Genomic DNA, 26,266 nt, shown 5'->3' with positions numbered 1-26,266 from the left:
TCCGTCTCTGTAATATATACCGAGGTCAATGAATTAAATAAGGAAACGACTTGGCCAACAATAAGGGAAAAAGCTGTAAGCGGTAAATAAAAAAAGAAAAGAAAAACAAGATTAGAGGCAAGACCGGTCAGCCAACCACTCAACTCATGGAAACTAGATGATGTTTGAAGGTCAATTTTTGCAACGACTCAGCCCAGCTAACCAAGGATCTCTCATACATCCCGATAGGTTATGAGTCAAGGCGATGGACAGCAAATGAACATCTAATTTAATCAACTTTCAATTGACAATAAGTACAAGGTGTAAATTGCCGCATTCCCGAACGGAACGAGACCAGGAAAAAGGAGCGAATGAAAGCGAAAAAATTTCGCTAATGGCGACAACAAAAACCGCTGCCGGGATGTGGGTTATACTCTCCTGGGGTCGTATGGCTATCCACCCCCCACCCCCCGGCTCCCCACCCAGCAGACCCTTGGCCGGGTTGGAACTGACCTTAACCGAGTTATGCTCTAACTCCGTAACTGATCTTCTAAACGTACCGTACAAAATGCTATTATATATTTTTTTAACGCTTGTCCGCTTATGGAAGCGCTTTGTTGCAAGGTTAGGTTAGTGATGAGATTGTAAGTAACTGTTGCTTCATTTCTGAGTGATTGGTTTCTTTAGGAAGTTCAGGATATGCATGATATATTAAAGTACGTCGTGTCTTATTTTGTACATTAACATCATATTGACACCCTCATTTGCAAGCTTATATATATATATATATATATATATATATATATATATATATATATATATATATATATATATATATATATATCACATTGACATCCTCATTTTATTTAAGCTTATATATATATATATATATATATATATATATATATATATATATATATATATATATATATATATATACATATATATATATATATATACTGTATATATAAATATATATATTATATAAACTATATATATATTAAGGCTTTTCGTAGGACGGCAGTTTATTGCATTTTTTAATTTACGTAACTCGCTAGGTCTCCTTGTTGATGCAGTACAGTTCCAAGATGAATGCTGAATTCAGTGGTACATCATGTGCGCGTGACACTTAGTAACAGGAAGATGATTCTCTGTAAGCGTATCTGTAAAACACATATCTTACATGCACACACACACAAATATATATATATATATATATATATATATATATATATATATATATATATATATATATATATATATATATATATATATATATATATATATATATATATATATATATATGTGTGTGTGTGTGTGTGTGTGTGTGTGTATTAGTAGTGTGTGTATGCATGTAAGTAAGATATGTGTGCTTTAATACGTACATATACAAAGAATCACTTTACTTAATATCACGTGCAAATGGCGCACGACTAAACCCAGCATTCATCATGGAATCTATTTTGTCAACAAAGAGACTGAGCGTATTATATGAAAATAAAGGCAAATGCCGCGAAGGAAAAGTGAAACAACGGAGTGGTTGCTAGGCCTTTCGACACGTGGTCCTTTACTAGCAGACTGATGAAAAATTTAAAAGTCAGGTTACGAGAGAGCTCGTATAATTGACAGATGACATACAGATATAGATATCTTTGAGCATTGTCAATTACACGAGCTCTCTCTCGCAATCTCACTTTTATATTTTTCATCAGTCTGCTAGTGAAGGACCGCGTGTCGAAAGGCCTTGGAGCCACTCCGTTGTTTCACTTTCCTTCGTGGCATTTGCCATTATACATTCATCACGTTCCATATCTTCGTGAATCAGTGATACGTATTGTGTGAAATTAAAGATAGAGTAAATTGCTATCCTACGAGTAAAATTAATTCCTATGAGGTATGAGGAATTAAGACTTTTAATTCTTCTTAATTAAAAATCTATTCAGATTTAAATACGTTTACAAACTGAGGTACGCCCAAGATAGTTAAACTACTTACACATTGACCCAGGGTCAAAATCTCGTATATACTAAGATGCGTGTGTTTCATTAATCCTTTTTCTGTCACAGCAGAAAAATCATTGTTCAGTTACAAAAAAAAAGCACTTCACGACTTGGTATTCCTTCGAGCGCGCGCGTGTTTGTACAAACAAGAGCCGTGAATATGAAGAACTAACTGCATGTTTGTGTTGTAAAAGAGATAGCGAAATTGTTTAGGGGCAGTGATGCAGCAAGAGAAAGTGATCAGCTATTTTTAAGAGCACCAGGAAATATATAATAATTCATGTCTTCGCCTCCAACTGCCGTGTCCATTCGAGACAAACAACACGAATGAGGTGTTGTTTATGCTCACACACACACTTTTGTTTTTCTCACGTCGTGGAAACCACGTTCCGCGAGAATCGTTCCTATCATCGCCAATAACGAAAGGCGATTCGCTCAGATAAGAACGACTGGCTGACTCAGCGATTTGCTTCGGCGGTACGACACGATAACCGTTTAGAAATATTCCACCAGTCATTTTTTTTTTCTTCGATCACTTTCACCGATGGCCTTTCACTTTCTTTGTGCGTGATTGTCCCCATCCTTTCTCTCGCCTCCTCCTCCTCCTCCTCTTCCTCCTCCCCCCTACCCTGTCTCCTCCACGCTAGCGGAGATGATACGATCCAGCGTCACGAAACAGATTGAGGGAGGAAGAAGGTAATGAGATGCTGGAGTAACTGGAGTTGTGCCTTTGCAACGGCTCCCCACGAGCCGAGGGAACAAAGGGGAGGGAGGGATGCACACGTCAGCGGTAGGCCGGAAGAAGAAGAAGAAGAAGAAGAAGAAGAAGAAGACGAGTGAGAAACGCTGGTCTCACCAGTGACTTAAGTCTTAACACTCCGGCAACCCACTCCGTACTGACCTCACCTTTACTCAGGTAACCCCCAAGTCAGCTGCTGCCATCACTACCTGGGCTTAGAGAAGCAATGCAAGGTCCCGCAAGAGCATTATCTCTCTCTCTCTCTCTCTCTCTCTCTCTCTCTCTCTCTGTTCCGTGGTAGGCATGCAAGCGAGTTACCTGTCACCCACGCATGGTCGCTCATTTTCTTTCATTATTTCTCTCATTTATAGGGATAAAGAGGTCACCCAAATATGCGAATCAAATTAGGGGTCAAGCTGTGACACTTTTTGTGAAAATTTACGCGAAACACAAAACAAAAATATTGTCATTATGAGGACATCTAAAAAAAGATTCTCTTATGAGTAATTTGACTTATTTTCTCTTCCATTCTTTCAGAATTTCGTTTTATTTGTTTCATTCAAGTTTTCAAAACAAACAAACAAACAGAGAGAGCCGAGTCCCTGACAGTGAGGTGAGGCTAAAGAATGTTGACCTCCAGGGGAAAAATAATGTTGTAGTCATTTCCTAAGTTCCTGTTCATTCATTTTCGCTTCCAATTCCTGCTCGAAAGCTTTTCCTAAAGCATGGCAAATTAGAACCAATGATTATAGCAGTCCTTATTTTTTTTACATTAATATTCCATTCGACATTACGTTATTATTACTATTAAAATTTCTTTTATTTTTACTGAGCAACATGACACTCATATCCTTCTAATAGATAATAGTTCCTTATTTAAAAATCCACAATTATATAAATAAATTGTATTATTTGTAAGAGTTCAAAGCAAAGACTTTTGAACAACTGAACGGTGTTCCTCCTCATCAGTGTTCACATTAAAAAAAATTTTAACGCAAACACTGAGGGTGGGGGGTGGACACCGCTCAGGTGTTCGAAAGCCTTTATTTTTAACTCTAACAAATAATACAGATTTGTGATAGAATTGTGGATATTTATATAAAACATTTTAGTTACGACAGTGTGAATTTTTTTTAGCAGTTCCGTACTTCATCCCACCAGCGTTTACAGATAGCAAACATCCATGGATATTTGACACCCTTGTATCTGACCCGTTGTTTTCCTGTTTGTCAAACACTCTTATCTCTGTATTTTCACCATCAGTTTCTCTAACTTGAATTGAATATAGAATTTAGGCCAAAAACCAAGCACTGGGACCTATGAGGTCATTCAGCGCTGAAGCGGAAATCGACAGTAAAAGGTTTGAAAGGTGGAACAGTAGGAAAACCTCGCAGTTGTTAGGAGAGGGTGGAAGTCAGGGGGAAGAAAGTGAATATGAAAGGAGGTAAAGTAAAAGGAACGAAAGGGGTTGCAGCTAGGGGCCGAAGGCACGCTGCAAAGAACCGTAAGTAATGCCTACAGTGCACCTTGCACTACCTTCCTACGGGGATCATCAAGTTCCATGTACGATAATATGCTGAAACTTTTTCTTTCACTCTCAAACTTACACCACTGTTCCGTTAGCGCACGCTTCTTCTGCATATCATTATCTTACCTAAACACGCTCTTCTCTTTTCAAATCAGTCATTCTGTCAGCTTCACAATCTTCTTAATACAAAAGAACAATGATCCCTAACATCTATTCTTTGGCAACCTTTCAACCATCGAGATATACCTTTATACCTTTCACACCTTAGGCCAGACAGATTTACGTACTCACCAATATACAGTAATGCAACAGATCGTTAATACCATTAAATATAATAATAATAATAATAATAATAATAATAATAATAATAATAATAATAATAATAATAATAATAATAATAATAATGCTAAGAAATTCACAGTCTCGTGAAAAACAATGTCAATAAAAAGCCACAATTATATAGTAATACATTAACCATATCATTGTGGATTTTTATTACAACAACAACAATAACAACAATAACAATAATAATAATGTATCTTGCCATCTGAGTTTGTCCTCTGCACTACTTCTCTTTGATTTGGTAAATCTAAACAGTTGTCATTTGTCGCAGTATGTTCAAAAAAAAAAAAAAGATAGAAAGAAATTAAAGGTCAAAATGTCTATACTTTGCCAAGAAAAATATTGGTCAAAAATAAATTGTTAGTGATATTTGAACTCTTTGCACCAAGCAACATGAGGATAAATTGTCTTCCCAATAATATGTAATTTAGCACTGTTGGTACAGCTGTTAATCTTGAGAAATATTTATCGTCACTAGTTTTAGCATATATTTATTGATAATCAGGAGCCCTTGAACTTAACCATTTCCCATAAGATACGTAACGTACTTGATGTATTAAATTTAAAAATAGAAATAACAAGTAAAAAATGAGCCAAAGTTTCTTCGGCGCAATCGAGTTTTCTGTACAGCGCATAATCAAGGCCACCGAAAATAGATCTATCTTTCGGTGGACTCGGTATTGTGTGGTATAAGCCGCGGCCCATGAGACTTTAACCACGGCCCACTGGTGGCCTGTCCTATAATATCGTTGCCAGATGCACGACGATGGCTAACTTTATCTTTAAATAAAATAAAAGCTACTGAGGTTAGAGGACTGGAGTTTGGTATGTTTGATGATTGGAGGGTGGAAAATCAACATACCAATTTGCAGCCCTCCAGCCTCAGTAGTTTTTAAGATCTGAGGGCGGACAGAAAAAGTGCGGACGGACAGACAAAGCCGGCACAATAGTTTTCTTTTACAGAAAACTAAAATTAAGAACCAAACTCCCTCTAAGTAATTACCAAGCCCTAAGGCAAATAGTTACCTAAAAGTCACCACATGAGAATGTCATGACCACGGTGATATTGCCCGAAGGTCATGTGAGGTCAAAAACTTTATTCTTTTCTCTTCTTGAACTTCCTACCGATAATCTCCCTGGACTTCAGGGGCAAGATCGTACTACCTGTCTGAGGTTCAGGAAATGGGAAGAGGAAAAAGCTGTCATATGTTCCGCAAGTATTCGAATATTTCTGTAACACAACCAGGAACTAGGACTGGTTCTGTTTTATTAGAGTAAAATATTCAGGGGCGAAATGATGTCTAGAGTTTTAACTGCCTATACACACGAGAGTATATATATATATATATATATATATATATATATATATATATATATATATATATATATATATATATATATATATATATATATATATATATATATATATATATATATATATATATATATATATATATATATATATATATATATATATATATATATATATATACATATATATTATATATATACATATGTATAAAATATTGCGGTATGCGTGCATGCGAATATGTGTTCGCTTACCGTTCTCCTTTTCAGCACAGAGGGATTTGGTAATAGCAGCAATTTCTATGGCCATTTGAACCCTGGCTACAACCACGGCAGTCATCTAACTCCCAAGAACATATTATTTCGCCGCTGAAGTCAACAAAGAAACAGTGGGTTTCAAGCACAACGAGAGCATCCACTCGTCCTATCTTGCTTTAGCAGAATGTTGAAAAATCAAAGGTCCTGCAACCATTTAGGAAGCTTTTGTAATGGACAGAATATATTTTCGTTCGTTTATACCGCTGAGACATTCGCAGCAATAAAAGCATTTCAAGTGATTTGAACTTAGAGTTTTCAACTCTGCTGAAGAGAGAGAGAGAGAGAGAGAGAGAGAGAGAGAGAGAGAGAGAGAGAGAAATGGGTAGGGCGTTCATTTCAAATTTCACCAAACTTTATGGCCATATCAGATAATTGAACGCAGCTGTTTCTGTCTGTCTAAAGCATTAATAATTATCAATAGATCAATGGCAGTACAGCTCCCAGTTACTTCTTTACCACCAATGAATCGGACATTAAGGCGAAGCAACTCAAATACTTTAGGAAAGGTTAAGGACCCAGCACATGGAAGAGAGAGAGAGAGAGAATATAACAGTAAAGTCGCTGGCACTGACTACGGCCATTTCTTCAACGAATGGCGATTGTGTCACCTGCGAGAAACGCTTCCGAGGGCTAAAAAGTTGCTGTCCTAGGGAAGGTCAGTGGCCTGGTACGGTGGGCACCTCCAGAAGTCAGTCATGTATGCTTCCGTAAAGCACTTGATGGTGAAATCGTTGTCTACGAGGAAATTGACAATAAGGTCAACTTTTACCGACCTTTCTCGGTCATTTATATCTTTTTGCTCTTAAAATTTAAAGCTGGGTTTAAATAGTCCATGAATGACAAGGCTCGCTGAAAAGTTACGGTAAATGATCTTGCTAAAAGTCTAACTGTTTTCCAGGCACTTGTCCCGTAGCAGTGAGATAAGTTCAAAAAGGGAATAGATGATGTTGGTTACCCTTATGTCATTAAACATATTTTTTAATCTACAGCTGTTTCATAGTGTAAAGGTATCTACACCTGTTCTATTTAGTAACAAATGTCTTTCACAACTATCAAAAGGAACTTGTACTCATTGCTTAACTCTCTCTCTCTCTCTCTCTCTCTCTCTCTCTCTCTCTCTCTCTCTCTCTCTCTTTACATCTGCTTGTAAAATTTAAAAAAAACTAAAATGTTCTGGAGTAAAAGATAAACCCACATAAATTGTAAAGTTGTCCAATAAACTGAAAATTTTTATGGGCCAATTTTCTTACACTGGAAAGAAAATGTCTGCAACTTAATAATTCCGCACATTTTCCATTTTGCTGTGCTGTCCATATAAAGATTACGAAAGCTTCGTTGAATGTCATGGTGGTGGAGAAAAACTTAAATTCCACTTGATCAGCAAAAGAAATATTTAAAAAGTTTTCATGAATGATCATAATATCGCCGCTGGTTAACATTTTATTGTACTTAATCCCACACATGCAGTGGACCGCATACAAAATGCCATAATTAGCATTGCACCTGGAATGCCGAATGATTATTCCTTTGATAGAATATATAATGTGTTGAGTTATCGAATTTGAACGTAACAGAAAATTACCACAAAGGCTGACTCTCATTGATCCAGTTCTTGCGTACGGAGGGTTGTACCCACCAATACGTATGTAACCTCAGGTAATTTTGAGGGCAATCTGGTTATTAAGAATGTGGCGGATCATGCTGCAGGTCCCCTTTCATTTTGAAAGTGCTCAAAAATAAAAGAAAAATCCTTCTCACTCCCAAACAATTTTGAAAGACTAAAATATACAAAATTATAATACAATACTCTGCATTTGTTTATCATGATTTCGGTTGATTAGCTCTTGAAGGGTAAACACATGGCTCTAAAAGTGTAAATCAAACAAATATGCAGTATGTATACGGGAAAACGAAGTCCTTTCATATGTCGGTTAGGCTTGAATGGTAGTGATTATTATTAAAGATGTGATCGAGTTAAAAAGGCCTTCACAATAAAGTAGACAGTAAGAGGAGGTTTAGAAAAGTCCACTCAATAAAGAATAAAAGATATTTGGTTTGGTACTTTAAAGCTAACTCTTAAAATCCCCAAAATCCCCCCAAAAATGGCGATTATCGCTTAGGCTGACGGCCTGGTCTTGATAACCTAGCTTAACTGAGAAGGGAGGGGTGGATTTGGACTCATATTCCATTACGTCATCATATGAACTCGTGTCTTGTTCGCGATAAGTCTTGTCGCTTGCTTTATTTATCTATTCATGTATTTATCGGATGTCTAATTTTTCTCAGAATCATGAAGTGACGTAAGATTCGTGATAAACCTTTTTTTATTTGATTGTTATTTTGTTAAATTTATGACTCGTGATAAACCTTTTTTTTATTTGATTGTTATTTTTTTAAATTTATGAAATGACGGAAGACTCGCGATAAACCTTTTTTACTTGTTATTGTTATTTTTTTAAATTTATGAAATGACGGAAGACTCGCGATAAACCTTTTTTATTTATTATTGTTATTTTTTTTAAATTTATGAAATGACGGAAGACTCGCGATAAACCTTTTTTATTTATTATTGTTATTTCTTTTAAATTTATGAAATGACGGAAGACTGAAAGATGGCCCTGTACATCTACTACTAGCCAAATGAAGACGATTAAGTAAAAAAAATGTTTAAAAAAATATTGTGGTTAAGCAATGGGTACAATCATTTCCTAATGTACGCCAGTCCTAAAAACGGAAAATATTATCTACGAGATTAAACATTGAGCTGAAATGTTACTTCTTGCTAAATTAACTTTGGTTCAAAGTGAGTCACTTTCGAAGGAGACAATCAAGTCATCCGCGCTGCAATTAACCAGTAATAACATCCAAATTAATCGGCTTTTTTTACAGGAGTGATGCCACTTAAGTAGTCTACGTCTGTCTCTCATTTCAGTTGACAACATAATTGAGATTTCTAATGGATTCTAGTGTGGTTGAAATGTTCAGGGATGAAGTATAATTTTGAAAGTAAACATCGAAATGTGAGATGAAAATATAGTTTTTTTTAAAATTTCAAATACCACCCGGTCTCCATAAATATATATATATATATATATATATATATATATATATATATATATATATATATATATATATATATATATATATATATATATATATATATATATATATATATATATATATATATATATATATATATATATATATATATATATATATATATATATATATACATACACATGTATATGAGAGTGTTACCTTCTTCTTTTTTCACCAATAAACCTACAATAAATTAAATGATCTAGTAAAACACTAGCAAAGTCATCGCTAACTCGTGAATGAACCAATTACAGAAAACTTCTACAGCAGCAAAGAGAGGTTCCCCCCCCAAAAAAAAGGAGAGAGTGAGAGAGCCCGTACTAATTCTAAGTGTATGACATAAGTTTGCTTCATTGCACAAGTAATAATGCCTGTTTATTTTGTCTTAGTACAATCTGGTCTGGAAATTTGTAGGAATTTATGTAAGCCTTTACCTGTCCTGTAAGCATATGCATCTATTCATTAGATATTGTTCTATCAGGGGACAGTCAGGGATCTTATATCTGTAACACAGATTTTTTCGGGAAGGCGAAGGTCTTTGATCGTTTATATTACGAAGTATATTCTTGTAGAAGGCCTTTGGTTGTTTACGTGACGAAGAATATTCTTGCAGAAGGCCTTTAGTTATTTAATGACGAAGAAAATCCTTGTAGAAGGCCCTTGGTTGTTTATATGACAAGAACATTCTTGCAGAAGGCCTTTAGTTATTTAAATGACGAAGAAGATTCTAGTAGAAGGCCTTTAATTATTTAAACGACGAAGAAAATTCATGTAGAAGGCCCTTGGTTGTTTATATGACGAAAAACATTCTTGCAGGAGGCCTTTGATTATTTAAGTGACGAAGAGCATTCTTGCAGAAGGCCCTTGGTTGTTTATATGACGAAGAACATTCTTGCAGAAGGCCTTTAGTTATCTAAATGACGAAGAAAATTCTTGTAGAAGGCCTTTGGCTGTTTATATCTCAAAATATATATGTGAAGCTGCAAATCGTGAGAAGTGATTCGAGGACCCCTTTCTGATTTTGCCTGTCACTCCAAAGGGATACATTGGCTGTTCGTTGGATATAATCGTCCCGCTTTTCCATTTACGAAGGCTAATTTCAAGAAGAGGAAGACTCCTCGCAACGATAACGCATAATTCCGGAGCATCAATATCCGCGCTTAACCTGTTAAGGATGCCATCAATCACAGGAGCTTCGAACGGAAGAAGGTGTAAGTAAATAAGTAAGTTAGTAAGTAAGTAATTGGGGATGTTATCTGGCGTCGTGACTGCCTGGGTCATTGACAGCGGAAGGAGGAAGAGCCCAACCTTTGCGGAGGGCGCCTTCGAGCAGACAGAACATAGTGGGAGCCCGGATGCGAATCAGACTGTAGTGATTGAATTATTGCTTATAGAATTGACTAAATGATTGATAGGCAGTTCTCTCTGGCGTGTGGCTAAAACATATGGGAAAACTTTTGATCTTAATAAAGATACTCGTACATTCAATGTCGAGAGAGTAAAATTCTGAGTTGTCCATCAGGGTTCTGTTGTGAAAATGTGCAATAGAATTGTGACAAACACACACTTTTATGTGTTATGGCAATGTGTTTAGCACAGGGACCTCTTTCACCCCGACTATGACCTTTTACAGTAGACTAACTACCAATTACATAACTCAGAACTGAGGTCAGCAGAGATACGATGTCTCTCGACAGACTGTGCCTTAATCTCTGTTTGATTAATTGAATTATGGTTACTAAAACTGACGACGCTAATCTCTGCTTTCCGCCCGTGATTTGAACTTTGGGACTTTCGTTGGAGGGTCATAAATTATCTTAAAGTGCTTCTTTTGATGACTTTGCTAGAGAGAGAGAGAGAGAGAGAGAGAGAGAGAGAGAGAGAGAGAGAGAAGAGAAAGGACAACATAGTGAATTATGCAAGCGTATACCGAACACCAAGTTACACTCAGATCGCCGAGTCCAGTGGGTGAAAGGAAATCATTCCGTGACGCAGAAGAGCGGAAAAACTGCGATCATTCATCGAGGTATGACGCAAGAAAATATTCCTCTAATGACTTGCAGACCATTTCTCGGCAAACGGGCGCCATTTCACTTTTATTAGATCGCCGCACCGAACCTAGACTCGTTTTGAGAGAAAATGAATTGCGAGAGTGAATAAAACGCTTTGTGGAGTAAATTGAATGTGGACAACTGCTGGTTTTCTCGATGCACTTACTCAGTCTCCTCCTCCTCCTCCTCCTCCTCCTCCTCCTCCTCTTCTTCTTCTTCTTCTTCTTCTTCTTCTCTGTTTTGACGTTAATTTGGCCCTTTATGTGTACTCGGTCTTCAGATGCTCCCTAAACAGATCCGACGGCCCGTAAATCATTATAGATTTAATGAATTACGAATTCATTAAATTTATTATAATTTACGTTAAGTAGAAATGACATTTTATATCTCTTATTTTTCACGTCTGTTTCTCCCATCATTAAATTATAATAAAATTATTCGGATATTTACGCAAAGGAATATTTCAGCTTTCGGAACTGCTTCATCATTTTACCCTTAACATCATACAAAAATCATAGTAAATAAAATAAACAAAAGGAAGGACGGAAATCTCCTGAAGGCGATGCCCTGGAACTCAGTCAATGTCTGTATAACGCGAAATTTTAAAACAGTACACTTACAGGTTGAATATAAGACTGCAGTTATCTTATTTCATATTTATTTTTTTTGTTTTGTTGGTTGGCGCTCGGAACACTGGTTTTCCCAAGGTCTTTGGTTTTCCTGTCATGGTTCGATATCATTTCCAGTATGGAGCGGAATGGAATATAGAATTTAGGCCAAAGGCCAAGCACTGGGACCTTTGAGGTCATTCAGCGCTGGAAAGGAAACTGAGAGTAGGTAGGCTTGAAAGGTGTAACAGAGAGGAAAACACTCGTAGTTGCACCGTGAAGTAACTGTTAGCAAGAAGGAAGAAAGATAATATGAATGGAGGTGCAGTAAAAGTAATGAAAGGGGTTGCAGCTAGGGGCCGAAGGGACGCTGCAAAGAACATTGATTAATGCGTACAGTGCACCCCATGAGGTGCACTAACGGCACCAACCCGCAACGGGGATTTCCAGTATGAAAGCATCACTTTCAATTTGACGAAGTTATTCTCGGTAATAGCAGCAATATCAATATTACTCTGTCATGAGTGTGGAGTTCAATATAACATTATAATAATTACGAAAATATTCTTCCTCTCGCTACTACTATCAGTACCACTAAAATGATGAAATTACTAGTATTATGGCAATGACAATCAGTTTTAACTACTGCTAGCAATGACAGTTCTACTGCCTTGGCTATTATACAGTAGTATCATTGCTGAGTGGCGACAAGGGGACCCATATAATACATAGAAGATCCTTCAGACGTAATATAATACATAGTATATCTTTCAGACATAATATAATACATAGGAGATCTACTAGACATTACATAATACAGAGATCTTTCAGATATAATGTAATACTTAGTAGATCTGTCAGACATAATATACTGCATGGTAGATCTTTCAGACATAATATAATACATAGCAGCTCTTTTAGACATAATATGATACATAGCAGATCTTTTAGACATACTATAATACATAGCAGATCTTTCAGTATAATATAATGCGTAGATCTTTCAGACATAATATAATACATAGCAAATCTTTTAGACATAATATGATACATAGCAGATCTTTCAGACATAATATAATGCATAACAGATCTTTCAGACATAAATAATACATAACATATCTTTCAGACATAATAAAATACATAGTGGATCTTTCAGCCTTAACATAATACTAGATCTTTCAGCCTTAACATAATACTAGATCTTTCAGACACAATATAATACATAGATCTTTCAGACATAATATAATACATAGATCTTTCAGACATAATATAATACACAGATCTTTCATACGTAATATAATACAAAGTAGATCTTTCAGACCTAATTTTCGGTATAATTACAGCTCATGAGGATAGCAGACACCCAGTCTTCGGAAACAGGAACTAAATCTCTCTCTCTCTCTCTCTCTCTCTCTCTCTCTCTCTCTCTCTCTCTCTCTCTCTCTCTTTTCGACTCCTCCCGGTTCCCTCCAGGTCACCTGTTTAGCCTGACCCACGTACACTTTCACCCCATCGCCGGGGTCAAGCCAGTGAATGCCATCATCACCTTAGCACAGTATTCCCTCACTACTCCCGACGGCCCATCTCTTGTGGTCGTAATTCTCTTCCACCCACCACCCACGCATTCCAAAACTCTCTCTCTCTCTCTCTCTCTCTCTCTCTCTCTCTCTCTCTCTCTCTCGTAATTCCCTTCCATCCACCACCCACGCATTCCAAAACAAACTCTCTCTCTCTCTCTCTCTCTCTCTCTCTCTCTCTCTCTCTCTCTCTCTCTCTCGTAATTCCCTTCCATCCACCACCCACGCATTCCAAAACTCTCTCTCTCTCTCTCTCTCTCTCTCTCTCTCTCTCTCTCTCTCTCTCTCTCTCTCTCTCGGAATTCATGACGAGACTTCTCTTCTGGTCGTAATTCCCTTCCATCCACCTCCCACGCATTCCAAAACTAACTCTCTCTCTCTCTTTCTCTCGCTAGAAATTCCTCACGAGATCGAGAGTTGTCTTCGTTTTTGCGCTGCGCATTCCTAAGGAAAGAATTTTCTTTGCGCAATTATGTAAATGAAGCTGATAGCGGAAATAAGAACGGACCCCCTTGTGATAAACTTATTGTGCTATGTTTATATTGAGGCATGGTTGAGAAAACAGCGAATGGCTAATAGATATAATTTTGCGTTTGTGTTTGAAGGAAAAATAAGCAGATGTATTTTAATGATATATGGGAATTCAGGGGCTCATGTATCTGTACGGTAGTATTTACAGTATATATATATATATATATATATATATATATATATATATATATATATATATATATATATATATATTACAAAGTTGAATTTATATTTTAAAGACTTTCAAGGTTGAAATTTTTAAATTTCAATGATAGTTATGTGTGTGTGTGTCTGTGGACGCGCGCGCGCGTTATTAAAAAGTGGGTTCATTATCAAAGAACTTTAAAATTTGAAATTTTTGTTGTGAATGATTTTGACTACACCACATATTTCTTAAAATCTTAATTTTTTTTAAATAACTTACATTTTTTTAGATAACATTATCTAAAAAAATTCTGGGATTGCCATTATTTTTTTTCGGCCATCCAGTCCAAGGTGCGATGCATTCAGACCAGATAGGGGGTTCATTCGAATTGGTGCATTCGTCCCAATAAGCAATCAGCACAGTAAGTCTGTCATCGTACCGGGAACGATGATAATGAACATTTTTTACACTAATTTTTCATAGTTTAATTTCATATCTTAACTGAGAGTCAATAAGTCTACGGTTTTCATACGCCAATGTTCGGTATCTTCCGCAGCTTGGTAACTAAATGCAGATACAAATCTGTAAGCGTGCTTAAACAAACACACACACATACACACTACGTATATATATACAACTGTGACGCAAACAGTTCTACCAGATATCAAAGTTGAAGAATTGAACTACTATACAATATTGATCCTCAGATCGAGAAGTCTTTTCATAAATATTTAAATATAATATATATATTCAGTATATATACATACATATGTATACATATATATATGTGTGTGTGTGTGTGTATATGTGTGTGTATTTGTCTTAAGTGGCATGATTGCAGGTACGTGCCTTTCGTCATAATGTAAAAAAAAAATATATATATAAGTAACAAGGTTTCGGATCTGAAAGTTAATATCGCTCAGGAGTTCAACTCTTCATCTTTGATATTTGAAAGAACTGTTGTCTTTACAACTGTTGATCTCCCTTGATTTCATAGTCTTTTATTTCTGTCAGACTCAGATGAGGTCTATCATTACCAAAGGAGAGGTTAGTTAAAACTATGTGCCTTTTTCATCTTTTCTTTATATATATGTATACACACACACACACACACACACACACACACACATATATATATATATATATATATATATATATATATATATAGATAGATAGATAGATAGTAGAAGCTGACAGGCGCAGTCATATCTTTTTGTTTTTTTTGTGTATATATATATATTATATATATAGTTATATGTGTTATATATATATATATATATATATATATATATATATATATATATATATATATATATGTGTGTGTGTGTGTGTGTGTGTGTGTGTGTGTGTGTGTGTGTGTGAGTGTGTGTGTGGGTATGGGTATGTGTGTTAAGTCTACTGGTAACATTCTACAGATGTATATAGTTCGACAAACATAGCGGATTCTAGGTTTTCAACAGGAAAAATATTAGCGAACCAAGACTTTAACAGCCATTTCTTTCTGGGAGAGCAGTTCTGGACTGATGAACAAGGGAAACTTCTTTTACTTGCATTTATTGGGCAATGTCTGAAGCAGCAAACTTTTCGTCTCAGTCCCATTCAAGACCATGCGCAGATGGTATCTCTCTGTTGCTGGGAGTCTCAACAGACACACCTGGAATAGCTCAGTAAGTGGTGCAGTCAGTGTGGTATGAGAACGATCTCTTATCATGCTCCTTTACCCGTGGCAGGCTTTGCACATGCACGACAGTACCTAATGATTCTGCATAGTAACTGTTATAGCTGTGACACCAGCTTTGCGTTTTATTTTCGCAGGCGCTTGGTTAAAGAAAAATCCGTTTCATAATTGTTTGTCGAGCTATTTACGTTATCTGAAAAGAGAGTATTAATTTTACGTGCGTCAGATCTTACTATTCTCTTTGTGGATGGTCACCGTCCACGCTTGATTGATTTGCTTTTATTCGTCTGGTGTACAAATGTAGGAAAGTCCTAAAGCAGCAGTGCTGAAGTCATTACCACTAATTTACTTTCATTTCCTTGTTATTCTCATTTCTCAATGCTGTCCTTTGCACTTTTTCATGTAATGCTGTTTTTATCTTTGGACTGTTACCTTTGTAAGTTGATGGCCTTTTAGTCTGGTTCATTATGAATATTTATGCATTTTTACAACAGTAATAATTAATTATATACAAACACTAAAATACGTATAATGCACAAAAATATATCATATTATAAGCATTATAATTTTCTGTGCTTTATTTTACTATATCTCTTGAGCTATCATTGCAAAGTCTTCCTGTCCGTATCTTGTCAAAGTTCACTAGGCGATTCTAGATTAGGGCGTCAACTGCTTCTCAGTCTTAAATGGACTAAAAAATGCAGCAGACTGTTGGTTCGAAACAACACTTGCTTTCAGAATGAGGATAAACAGAGCTAGAAAACGCATACTACAGAACGCATTCGTTCAGTCAGGGTGAGATGTAGCTTTGAGCGGGGCAAAATCTTCTAACTACATTTTATTTTTATTGACTTTAATAGCTTGGTAATAGCTTGGCGGATAAGCCAGCCCAAGCTATGCTGCCCTAAGATGAAAGACTGCAGTATCTGCAAAAATACAAAACTGAGAAAAATGGTAGATGCTGCAGTTTTCCCTTACCTTACTACTGATTTTGCAGACACTGCAAAAGGGATCCCCTAAATAAAGCGTTGAGGAATCATTCTGAGACTGCAGTAACTTGTGTATTAGTGTTTCAGGAGCCCAGTAGGTGGCATATCTATCTCAATTTTGAAAAATTTGCAAATGCTGCAGTTTTGCATTATAGGGCAGTATGAACTAGAATAAAATGAGGAATGCTGGATGATATAAGACAGAATCACGCGGCGTTTTACAAAAGTAAAATGCAGTAGAAAAAGTCATAACGACTAGTTTAACGAACCCTTTCTCATCTCTCACTTTTATCGATAAGTAACCTTTGTTGTTCGTAGTATTTGGTGTTTTTCATAAACAGGGACACTGAAAACAATCCTTTTCCAAACACGCACAAACAAAATCTATGTGAAGAAACTGTAAGAATTTTTAGTTAAACACTTGCATCTCGGAAAAATAAAAGATATTAAACTGAAATCATTAGATTTTTAAGGTGATAGACAAAGATGCAGAATGCAGATATGCATGGCTTAAAAAAAATCTAGAACATTTTAAAAAAATCTAGACCATTTAAAATAAAAATCTAGAACATTTTCTTTATGATTATGATGATTAATGATGTAGGTAGAGGTAAAAATTCCTAAATTTATTTTCGCTCGACCAACTAACATAATTATAAGAAAGTATTGCGTTAATATAGCCAAGTTACCCCTGGCCAGATTACTCCCCCGAAAATATTACAGCGAAGTTCTGTAAACCCAGGGGAATTCTGAGAAATACCTGAAACAACAACAGGGCTTAATGAAAACTTCACTTCGAAAAGCCAACGGCGTGAGTAACTGACGACAGAAATCAAAACGTATAAAAATCTGATTCTGAATAATTCATTTACACCAGTTCTACCCAACTAGCACATTTTCGGAACCGGCTTCATTCTAGGCAGGTTTAAACAAGTAAAAAATGCCCCGAAGTTTCTCCGGCGCAATCGAGTTTTCCGTACATCGTATAGTCAAGGCCACCGAAAATGGATCTATCTTTCGGTGGTCGGTATAATGCTGGTGATAACGGCCCTGGTATGAACCGCGGCACGGTGGTAAATCCTATATCGTTGCTAGAGGGCTGCAATTTAGTATGTTTGATGACGATTAATTTGCAGTTAGCCTCAGAAGTTTTAAGACCTGAAGACAGACAGAAAAAGTGCGGACAGAAACATAAAAATAAAAACTGGACAGAAACAAGTGCGGACAGAAAAGGGCAGAAACAATTTAGAAAAAGTATGTTTGATGATTGACAGAAACAAGGCGGACAGAAAAATGATCAACATACAGAAACAATTTGCAGCCTCAGAAGCCTGCGGACAGAAAAAGTTTTTAAGACCTGAAGACAGACAGAAAAAGTGCGGACAGAAACGAGTGCGGACGGACAGACATAGCCGGCACAGTAGTTTTCTTTTATAGAAAGCTAAAACACAGAGGGAAACTGAATAGCATTCAGTATTACTTAGATAGGGGCTAATAGAGTTAACACTGGCTTGGCTTAATTAAATGAATTAACTGAAAATATAATTGATAACACTTGACTAATAAATTTTATGTCGTACTTAATGAAATAAATAGTAGATTGCCTAAAACAACCTTATCTGATATGGCTTATAAATAATATTTTTTCAATTGAACATGTGAGTGTAAAGTCGAATTTCACCTCATTATTTTATAGCTGCGAATTACTGTTATTTTTTCGTGTCGCGTAAGCTCGTGAGGAATTCGTCAAACAGCAGAAAAGTACTGCTAATATTTACAAAGTACGAATCAAAGAAAATCAAACTGGGTACGAAGAATACGAGCTTTTCAAGAAGCAACAGGTCGTACTGACACAAAGCCAGTTTAACCTAACGAGAAACAATTTTATTCCTTTTACTGTACCTCCGTTTATATTCTCTTCCTTCCATCTGACTTTCAACCCTCTCTAACAATTGTTTCATAGTGCAGCTGCGAGGTTTTCCTCCTGCTCACACCTTTCAAACTTTCTCACTGTCGATTTCCCTTTCAGTGCTGAATGACCTCATAGGTCCCAGCCCTTGACCTTAGGCCTAAATTCTGTATTCTATTCTATTCTATTCTCAGAAGAATCAAACAACATAACGCAACTTAGTATCAGGACCTCGCTTCTGCAAACTGTGGCAGAGCTCACTCGTAAACAAAATAATACGCCAGAGTACGTATATATATATATAAGACTAACTGAAGACTCACTGGACGAGATGCACCCAAAACCTCCCCCTGGGAATTGCCACACAAAAGAACACTGATGCTTCTGCCGCGTTATGCAAATATTATCTACGACCCGTATCAGCAGTGACTCCAACCACAGAGTTCAGAAATGTACATGAACACCACAGCAGGTGAAACTTCGTAATAATCGTCATGATGAGAATATGGAATGAAATCGCTCTTTTTCAGAAATGTTTAGACACACGCCGTCATTCACACATAAACACATGCACAAAATAATTATCAGTTTTCGATCAGACATGAGCAGCCAAAAAAAAATATATATATATTATCTGTTGCCTGATATATATATATATATTTTATATATATATATATATATGTATATATATTATATATATATTTTTTTTTTGCGTTAGTTCTAATCTTATTTCAATGTAGGAATATCAAAGTGCGATGATCATTTATTTCTTGTAATTGACTATCTGTATATCATACACAATCTGGGATTTTGAAGTATCAAACCGGGTTTCCCTAACATTAACACAAAGACGTTCTTTTTGATGCACTTAGTGACAGTCATTTCTCTCTCTCTCTCTCTCTCTCTCTCTCTCTCTCTCTCTCTCTCTCTCTCTCTCTCTCTCTCTCTCTCTCTCTCTGTGTGTTTTATATATATATATATATATATATATATATATATATATATATATATATATATATATATTTACAATACAAGGCCTAAGTGAATAATTAGGAACTACCTAAACGTCAGACACAAGTGTTGGACAGCATCTGAGAGAAACGGCCTAAGGCCTAAATGGGGAAAATGTTTCGGTACATGTTATGCACGAATCTGAGACCTTTCTCGCCTACAGTCGGCCTATCTGAACGAAGAGCATATGTACTGGGAGGGCGGGAGAGGACTTGTATTCCGTAGAAACAATACTGAATTCGGAAATCACATTCCAACTCCCTGTCTTATAAGTTTTAATGCTACATTTGATTTTCAATTATTTGAGAGGTATTTTTCGCAATGAGAAATTGGGCCAATAGGTATAATGAGGAAAGTAAGACCAGTTAAAGGATATGTCAATATTTTATAATGACTTCCCAAACGAGAAAATAAATTAAACAAAGGCAAAAATACTCATTTCTAGTACCACATCTGATAAGGTTGTCGCTTTGTAAGTGATAATGAGACAGTCGATAAAAATAAAATTAATTAAAAATGGAATATTTACAACCCTCAAAAGCTGGCTCACCAAAAAAAGACAGACAACCTGTTTGCTTCATAAACAAGCAAATATCCAGAAGAGTAAGTAACCAAGATCTTCGCAAAAATATTTTGCAATCTGGTCAACAGGCAAACTAAGTAATACAAAGATGCACTTGTTTTTTTTATTAGTTTTTTCAAACGAAACTTAAAAAGGGACATGCAAAGGATAACCTCAGACACGACCACGTACCTTAGTCTGCAACGGCTCTCCTTGGGCACCTTACGCTGGCGTCTGCAAAAACTCTCGATTCCACTCGTCAGAGTAGGCACTTCAGTAAGGCATTCGATTATAATTTACTAATGTTAGCAATCTAGCGCGCTGTGCTGTTTGCAAGTTTTCCTTTATCAAGGCGAGTTTGAAAGGCAGAAATGCAACATGAATAATGGGGAAGGATCTTGAACCTTGACAAAACGAGAAAACAATGTTTAGACCAAGTTGGATGTGCAAGACGCTTGGTTTAAACTGGTTCACGGGGAGACAGAGACGTCAGAGTTGGTTAGAGTGAAGAGGAAATCCGATATCAAAAGTTGAGATATAACATGAGAAAATAAGCGACAAGAGAGGCAGCAGGCAGAGAGTGATAAAAATGAGCGAAGCAATGACGCTTATCGAGGTAATTGTGAGATGGATACTTAGTAACTTGTAATCTTAAAAAAAAATATTAAAACATCGTTATTCACTCTGATGCAAGTACACATAAACTGAACAATAACATAAGGGAAATACTATGCTCGTGTGATCTTTTCATGGGCAGTAATTTAATCCAAATGATTGGAATTATTTGATTTACGAGGGGTGAGTTACACGTAACAAATATGATTCTTTCAAAAATACAATGTATGCAAAACTAATTTTTGAAATGTGAAAATTAAAGCACAGGTTTTTAGCATCAGCTAATACTTCCGCAATGCATTGCTAATCAAAACAGCAATGAATTCCGCGTAAAAAATAACCATCTTATAATCAGATCGCAGACTAAGGAAGCTCTTGAATGCAGTGTATGAAAGCCACCAAGGTACACAATGGATAACAAGTTATTTAGCGAAGGTACATCCACGGTCTACTCGGGGAGAAAAACTGCCAGCGCGCTAGACCCACTCCGTCGCGTCTACACAAGCCAGCAGTGTTTGGCTGTCCTTCCTTCCTCTCCTTACGTACCGAGCTGCCTATCTCTCCCTCTCTATCCACTCCCACATCTACCCCGAGGCTGGTAAGGGAATGCCCAAAGCTTATCCCTTCAGCCTCTCTCCCTCCCGCCCTGAACCACATCCACGGCAACACTCTGGGGAGCTGGAACCAGGAGCAGATCATCTTCGTTAGTTTGTTACTCAGATAATGTTTCTCGCTCCCTCTGTACTACTCGTTATAGTTTGCTTATTCGGTGGTTCCGAAATGCTCTCGGTTTTACTTAGGTCTTCATTACGATATCTTCTATGCTGTATCTAATGCATAGAACATATCTTAATTAGCAGTCTATCTCTTACGATATTTGGACCACCTTGGATATGTAATTATTGTTCAATAGGAATACCATGATTTACCCGTAAGGGATATGCAGGCATGAAGAAGGAATTGTTATTGTATATGAAAATCATGACAACCATGCTACAAGGTCTACAATAAGATACACAGGACAAATGAGAAAGAGCTGCTATCTTGCAGTTATCGTTTATACACACACACACACACACACACACACACACACACACACACATATATATATATATATATATATATATATATATATATATATATATATATATATATATATATATATATATATATATGAAGATAAAAAGGCCCATAAAACACTATTGAACGTTGCAACCATATATTTCAGGCACTTCCTTCTGTGCCCCTGTTCACTGGAAAAATATGGACAGATGAAATGTTACAAGGGTATATATACAAAGCATATATAGTTGTGGCATTAAGTCTCCGATGGTATGCAGGTGACTGTTTCCTAAGGAATAAAAATTAACTCCCGTTTGCCGACGGACCTGGAACACCTTCTTCAGGAGCGGTCTGAGGATTAGCGTCGATGTCGTCCATGTCCTCCTGACAAGTTCATATTGTTGGTTTGACTGATGATAGCAGATTCCAGCATCTTTCTTTTGTATGGACAGCTACTTTTGAAAACCAATGACCCCAGTTTTGATATGGCCTGTATTTCTGAAATGTAGGAAAATCCTGAACTCCGAATTACTGATCCCTTATTCTTTGCGAAAGCGATCTACCTGTCTCCCCGACGTAAATGTTATTTATCGCTACACGGTTTCTTGTAAACTCCGGCTTTTCTTGTTATTTAATATACGATCAAATATCGTTTCAAAAGTAGCTGTCCGTACAAAAGAAAGATGCTGGAATCTATATCATCAGTCAAACCAACAATATGAACTTGTCTATTACTCGACATCGACGCTTTAATCCTCACTGCTCCTTCTTTCCATCATTCGACCAGAATCTACTAACGGGAGTTTCGATCGTTTTTTTCCTCAAAAACAGTCACCTCATACCATCGGAGACTTAATGCCAACCTATATATGACCGTTTCTCAACTTTCATCTGTTCCATCCTCGAAATATATGGTTCAAAATTCAAATAGTGAGCTTTTTAATATTATACTAGTTCAGTAAAAGACATATATGCGAAATCTGTGTGTGTGCTCAAATATTAAGAAATAAAGTAACCCATTGCTGTTGAAACTTTGATTCGAACCTATGCCTTTTGGGACTGGAATCAGTGATTTACTGTACTAATCCATCCAAAGTCCACTGTGCAAATTCCTGTCGAATTTAGGTTCTCTTCTTGGAATCGACTTCAACCCATCTCCACCATCATAGTTGAGTACCAAGCATGCAACACTTGTCAATGTACGTGCATGAGTGATTGTCGTCTGTACTCACTGTAACATCACGAAAAATACAGCTACGTTTAACATCTTAGGCTTCCCCTTTTATGGCGTCATCTAGTTGAAAATTAGACTACTTAAAGGGTATGACCTAAGAACAGACTGGTTTAACATTAACTAGATAGTAGTGTTTCTTCCGAGTTTCTACAAATATTCTCATCTTTTGTCACCATTTTCAAATCCCAGATACTTTGTTGCATGCTCCACTCACCCTATTTTGTTTCATAAGTCTTTCCTATCTTGCAGTTTCCCATATAGGATACCTCAGTAGGGGTAAAGACGAACCATGGTCATTGGAAGATAAAAAAAAGAGAAAAATATAACAAAGGAATTAGAGGCTAGGCATAACTGATGAGCTTGATCTCTGAACTGTAGCCTATAAGTTACATCACAGGTTAGTGTGGAGAAACAATTTTCAAAGAAAACATCATATTTAACGGTTATAACCAGTGTAGGGCAACTAACAAAAGTTTATAAATGTTTCACTCATCGATAAGACGTGATTTCGGACGAACCTTCTTACCCATGCGAGCAAACTCTCTCTCTCTTATGAATGGGAAAATGGTCGTCGAGTCAGAATGACTCTTGATGCAATTTTTACCTGTTTATTTATCGTTTAAGTTTTCTCTACACAAGATCAAATATCGTTTCGTAATCATGCATATATCACAGTCAACTATACTCGTAATGTCACTGTTCTTAGCATCATTCACAATCTACTAGTTTCGATCGTTTTTTTCCTCGTCAAAGGCGCATAAACAGTGACTTTCTCAACTGTCAGTTATATACCCATCCCCCCTGCGTGAGCAAATCCTCTTCTGCGAAATCTGCGAGGAGAAATGACGCTCCAGGATCAAACCAAAGTCCTTAAAGCATTAAGTTCTGTTCCTAAGAAGGTCTGATGACTATCAGTTATTTCCAGAACAAACTTAAAGTTGTTTTTATGTTTCGAGGCCATTATTCATCGATCAGCCTTTCAGAATTACGCAGGGGGAGATCTTGGCTCGACCATCAGTCCATAGTGGAAAGACTTCCCGACAATGTAAGCAAATGTTCACCATCGATAAGACGTACGGACGAATTGCATGGGACAAAGGTGAGTCATACTCTTGATGCTTTACTAGTGATTTGACTTTTTAGCTGAAAAGAGTGGCTGGCATTCAAGATCAAGTTAGTTAGGGTTTGCATATCATTATGAAAACGACAATCTCACAGCAATCAAGATTAAGTGGCCGAATTGTTTTATGTTCGAGACCATTATTCATATTTCAACCATGAATTCTTTCTCGTCAATGTTTAACATGTTATCGTCAATCTCAATAGTAGAATTATACATACGTGCATACATATATGTATGTATGTATACATATATATGTATACACATATACAAATATATATATATATATATATATATATATATATATATATATATATATATATATATATATATATATATATATATATACATAGTGTTGAAAATGATCTTGGCACGCCAATCATAGAACTACCTATCATATACGAATAGGTAAGTGGAATTAAACCGAGCTTCCTCAAGATTTATGTGGGGTTCCTATTCTGTTATCTTAGTCAGTGGTTCCAGCAATTCAGACAAGCATTCATTCAAGACAGTAAGATTAAACTAAAGTGCATGCAGTTACATAACTAGCAGAACAAAGTGGTTGCGTGTTATTCCCAGAAAATTTTTACCTTTTTTTTTTTTTTTAGAGATATTAGGTTAGGTAGTGCAATCCCAATTACTTTTACCAAAGTAGGTTAACCTTATGGCCATTCCCCATCTAGAGCTTTGTCTGGTAAACGCTTCCATGGGATGCCAGTTAGCAACAAGACTGAGCGTACTTTTGCTTAGAATTTTTTGCCGAGAGCTGATCGTGGACTGCTAATGGCGATAGCTAGCGTACACAAGTGAGGGTACTTTTCTCAAGGGCAACGCGGTATGGGTATGACTGAAAATGGAACCTGTTGGTACAAACAGATGAAAAGTTACTGCAAAATTGGATATACTTGACTCTTGATAAAGTGTCGGTAAAGATGGAAAAATCATTGAAAGAAATCATAGTTGTCCCCCCATTAAGATTGTCGTCATTACCTTTGATTCCTTATGGAATTCAGAACGAAAAATGGATTTCTAGCTTCAGGTGGATGGCTGTAAGTAAATGAGATTGTTTTAATGTCATAACACAACAAAATTACACGAAGGCAGTTAGGGAAGAAAGAAGCCAACTGATATACAATGAACGGTTGAAAAACGTGGCAGATCATTTTTCTCATCAATGACGATTTTAATGTTTTTCTTTTTTATTTCCTTCAATCTTCGGAGAGTAAAAGACATCAATTTTATCTTATATTTATCTTTAGGTTATACTGATATGCACTGAATTTCTCTGCAGGTGATGGCTACGACCGCCTTAGCGAAGCGTTACCCGCATTATTGCCAGACGATCTCAACAGCACCTCAGACTTGTCTCAGATTCACCCAGGAACTCGCCTCCAGATTATGAACGGCGTTGTTCCATACGTGCCGTGCCAGGTAAGAACTGCGAGAAATCAGTTCACCGTCAAACGAGGAGGTATGTTAGGACAAACTTCTCTGAAAGCCAAGAGAAATGTAAGATGGCAATAGTACAACTCACTGGAGTTTAATGTGAGAGCGTTGAAAAATATTTGCTTTTCCATCGTCCACCGATATTACCTAGATATTTCTGCGTTCACTATTATACTGAAGGGTTTGCCCCTGTGTAAAAGTAACAGTCCTTACGCTTTTTTTTATGGAATACTGATACGTTTTGGTTCTATCAGTGACTCAAACGAAGAGTAGAGTTGATTGCTATACAGGTTCTCAGTAGCGATTGAAGTGAATGATGTCGCAGAACATTCAACAAATCGATACTTATTAGAAGCAGTAGTGTATTGTGACCAGCTTAACTGCATAATGTATAGTATTACAAAGTTTGTTGTAG

General features: G+C 36.6%; 2 protein-coding genes across 7 annotated transcripts in view; one reads left to right on the top strand and one right to left on the bottom strand.

Moving 5' to 3' along the window:
• tsl (torso-like) overlaps positions 1 to 21,714 on the bottom strand; it is a 66,553-nt gene extending 44,839 nt beyond the window's left edge. Inside the window, exon 1 of one of the 4 annotated variants that reach the window (XM_067099959.1) lies at positions 20,567 to 21,714. Coding sequence is in view for 1 of the 4 variants with exons in the window: in XM_067099934.1 (XP_066956035.1) it covers positions 18,795 to 18,853 (59 nt within the window). In the remaining 3 variants the exon portion in view is untranslated. Of the gene's footprint in view, positions 1 to 1,974; positions 2,884 to 18,794; positions 18,869 to 20,566 lie in introns of those variants that run through there. The other 3 variants (XM_067099934.1, XM_067099942.1, XM_067099951.1) reach the window with 3 other exon arrangements.
• LOC136836022 (uncharacterized) overlaps positions 1 to 26,266 on the top strand; it is a 70,179-nt gene that overhangs the window by 39,074 nt on the left and 4,839 nt on the right. For 2 of the 3 annotated variants that reach the window (XM_067099921.1, XM_067099912.1), the window contains one exon: positions 25,697 to 25,836. In XM_067099921.1, the coding sequence (XP_066956022.1) occupies positions 25,804 to 25,836 (33 nt within the window). In that variant the 5' untranslated portion in view covers positions 25,697 to 25,803. Of the gene's footprint in view, positions 1 to 24,271; positions 24,385 to 25,696; positions 25,837 to 26,266 lie in introns of those variants that run through there. The other variant, XM_067099911.1, reaches the window with a different exon arrangement.

Source organism: Macrobrachium rosenbergii, chromosome 4, assembly GCF_040412425.1.
Source record: "Macrobrachium rosenbergii isolate ZJJX-2024 chromosome 4, ASM4041242v1, whole genome shotgun sequence".
NCBI classification, from domain to species: domain Eukaryota; kingdom Metazoa; phylum Arthropoda; class Malacostraca; order Decapoda; family Palaemonidae; genus Macrobrachium; species Macrobrachium rosenbergii.
This window is presented reverse-complemented; position numbering and strand designations above follow the sequence as displayed.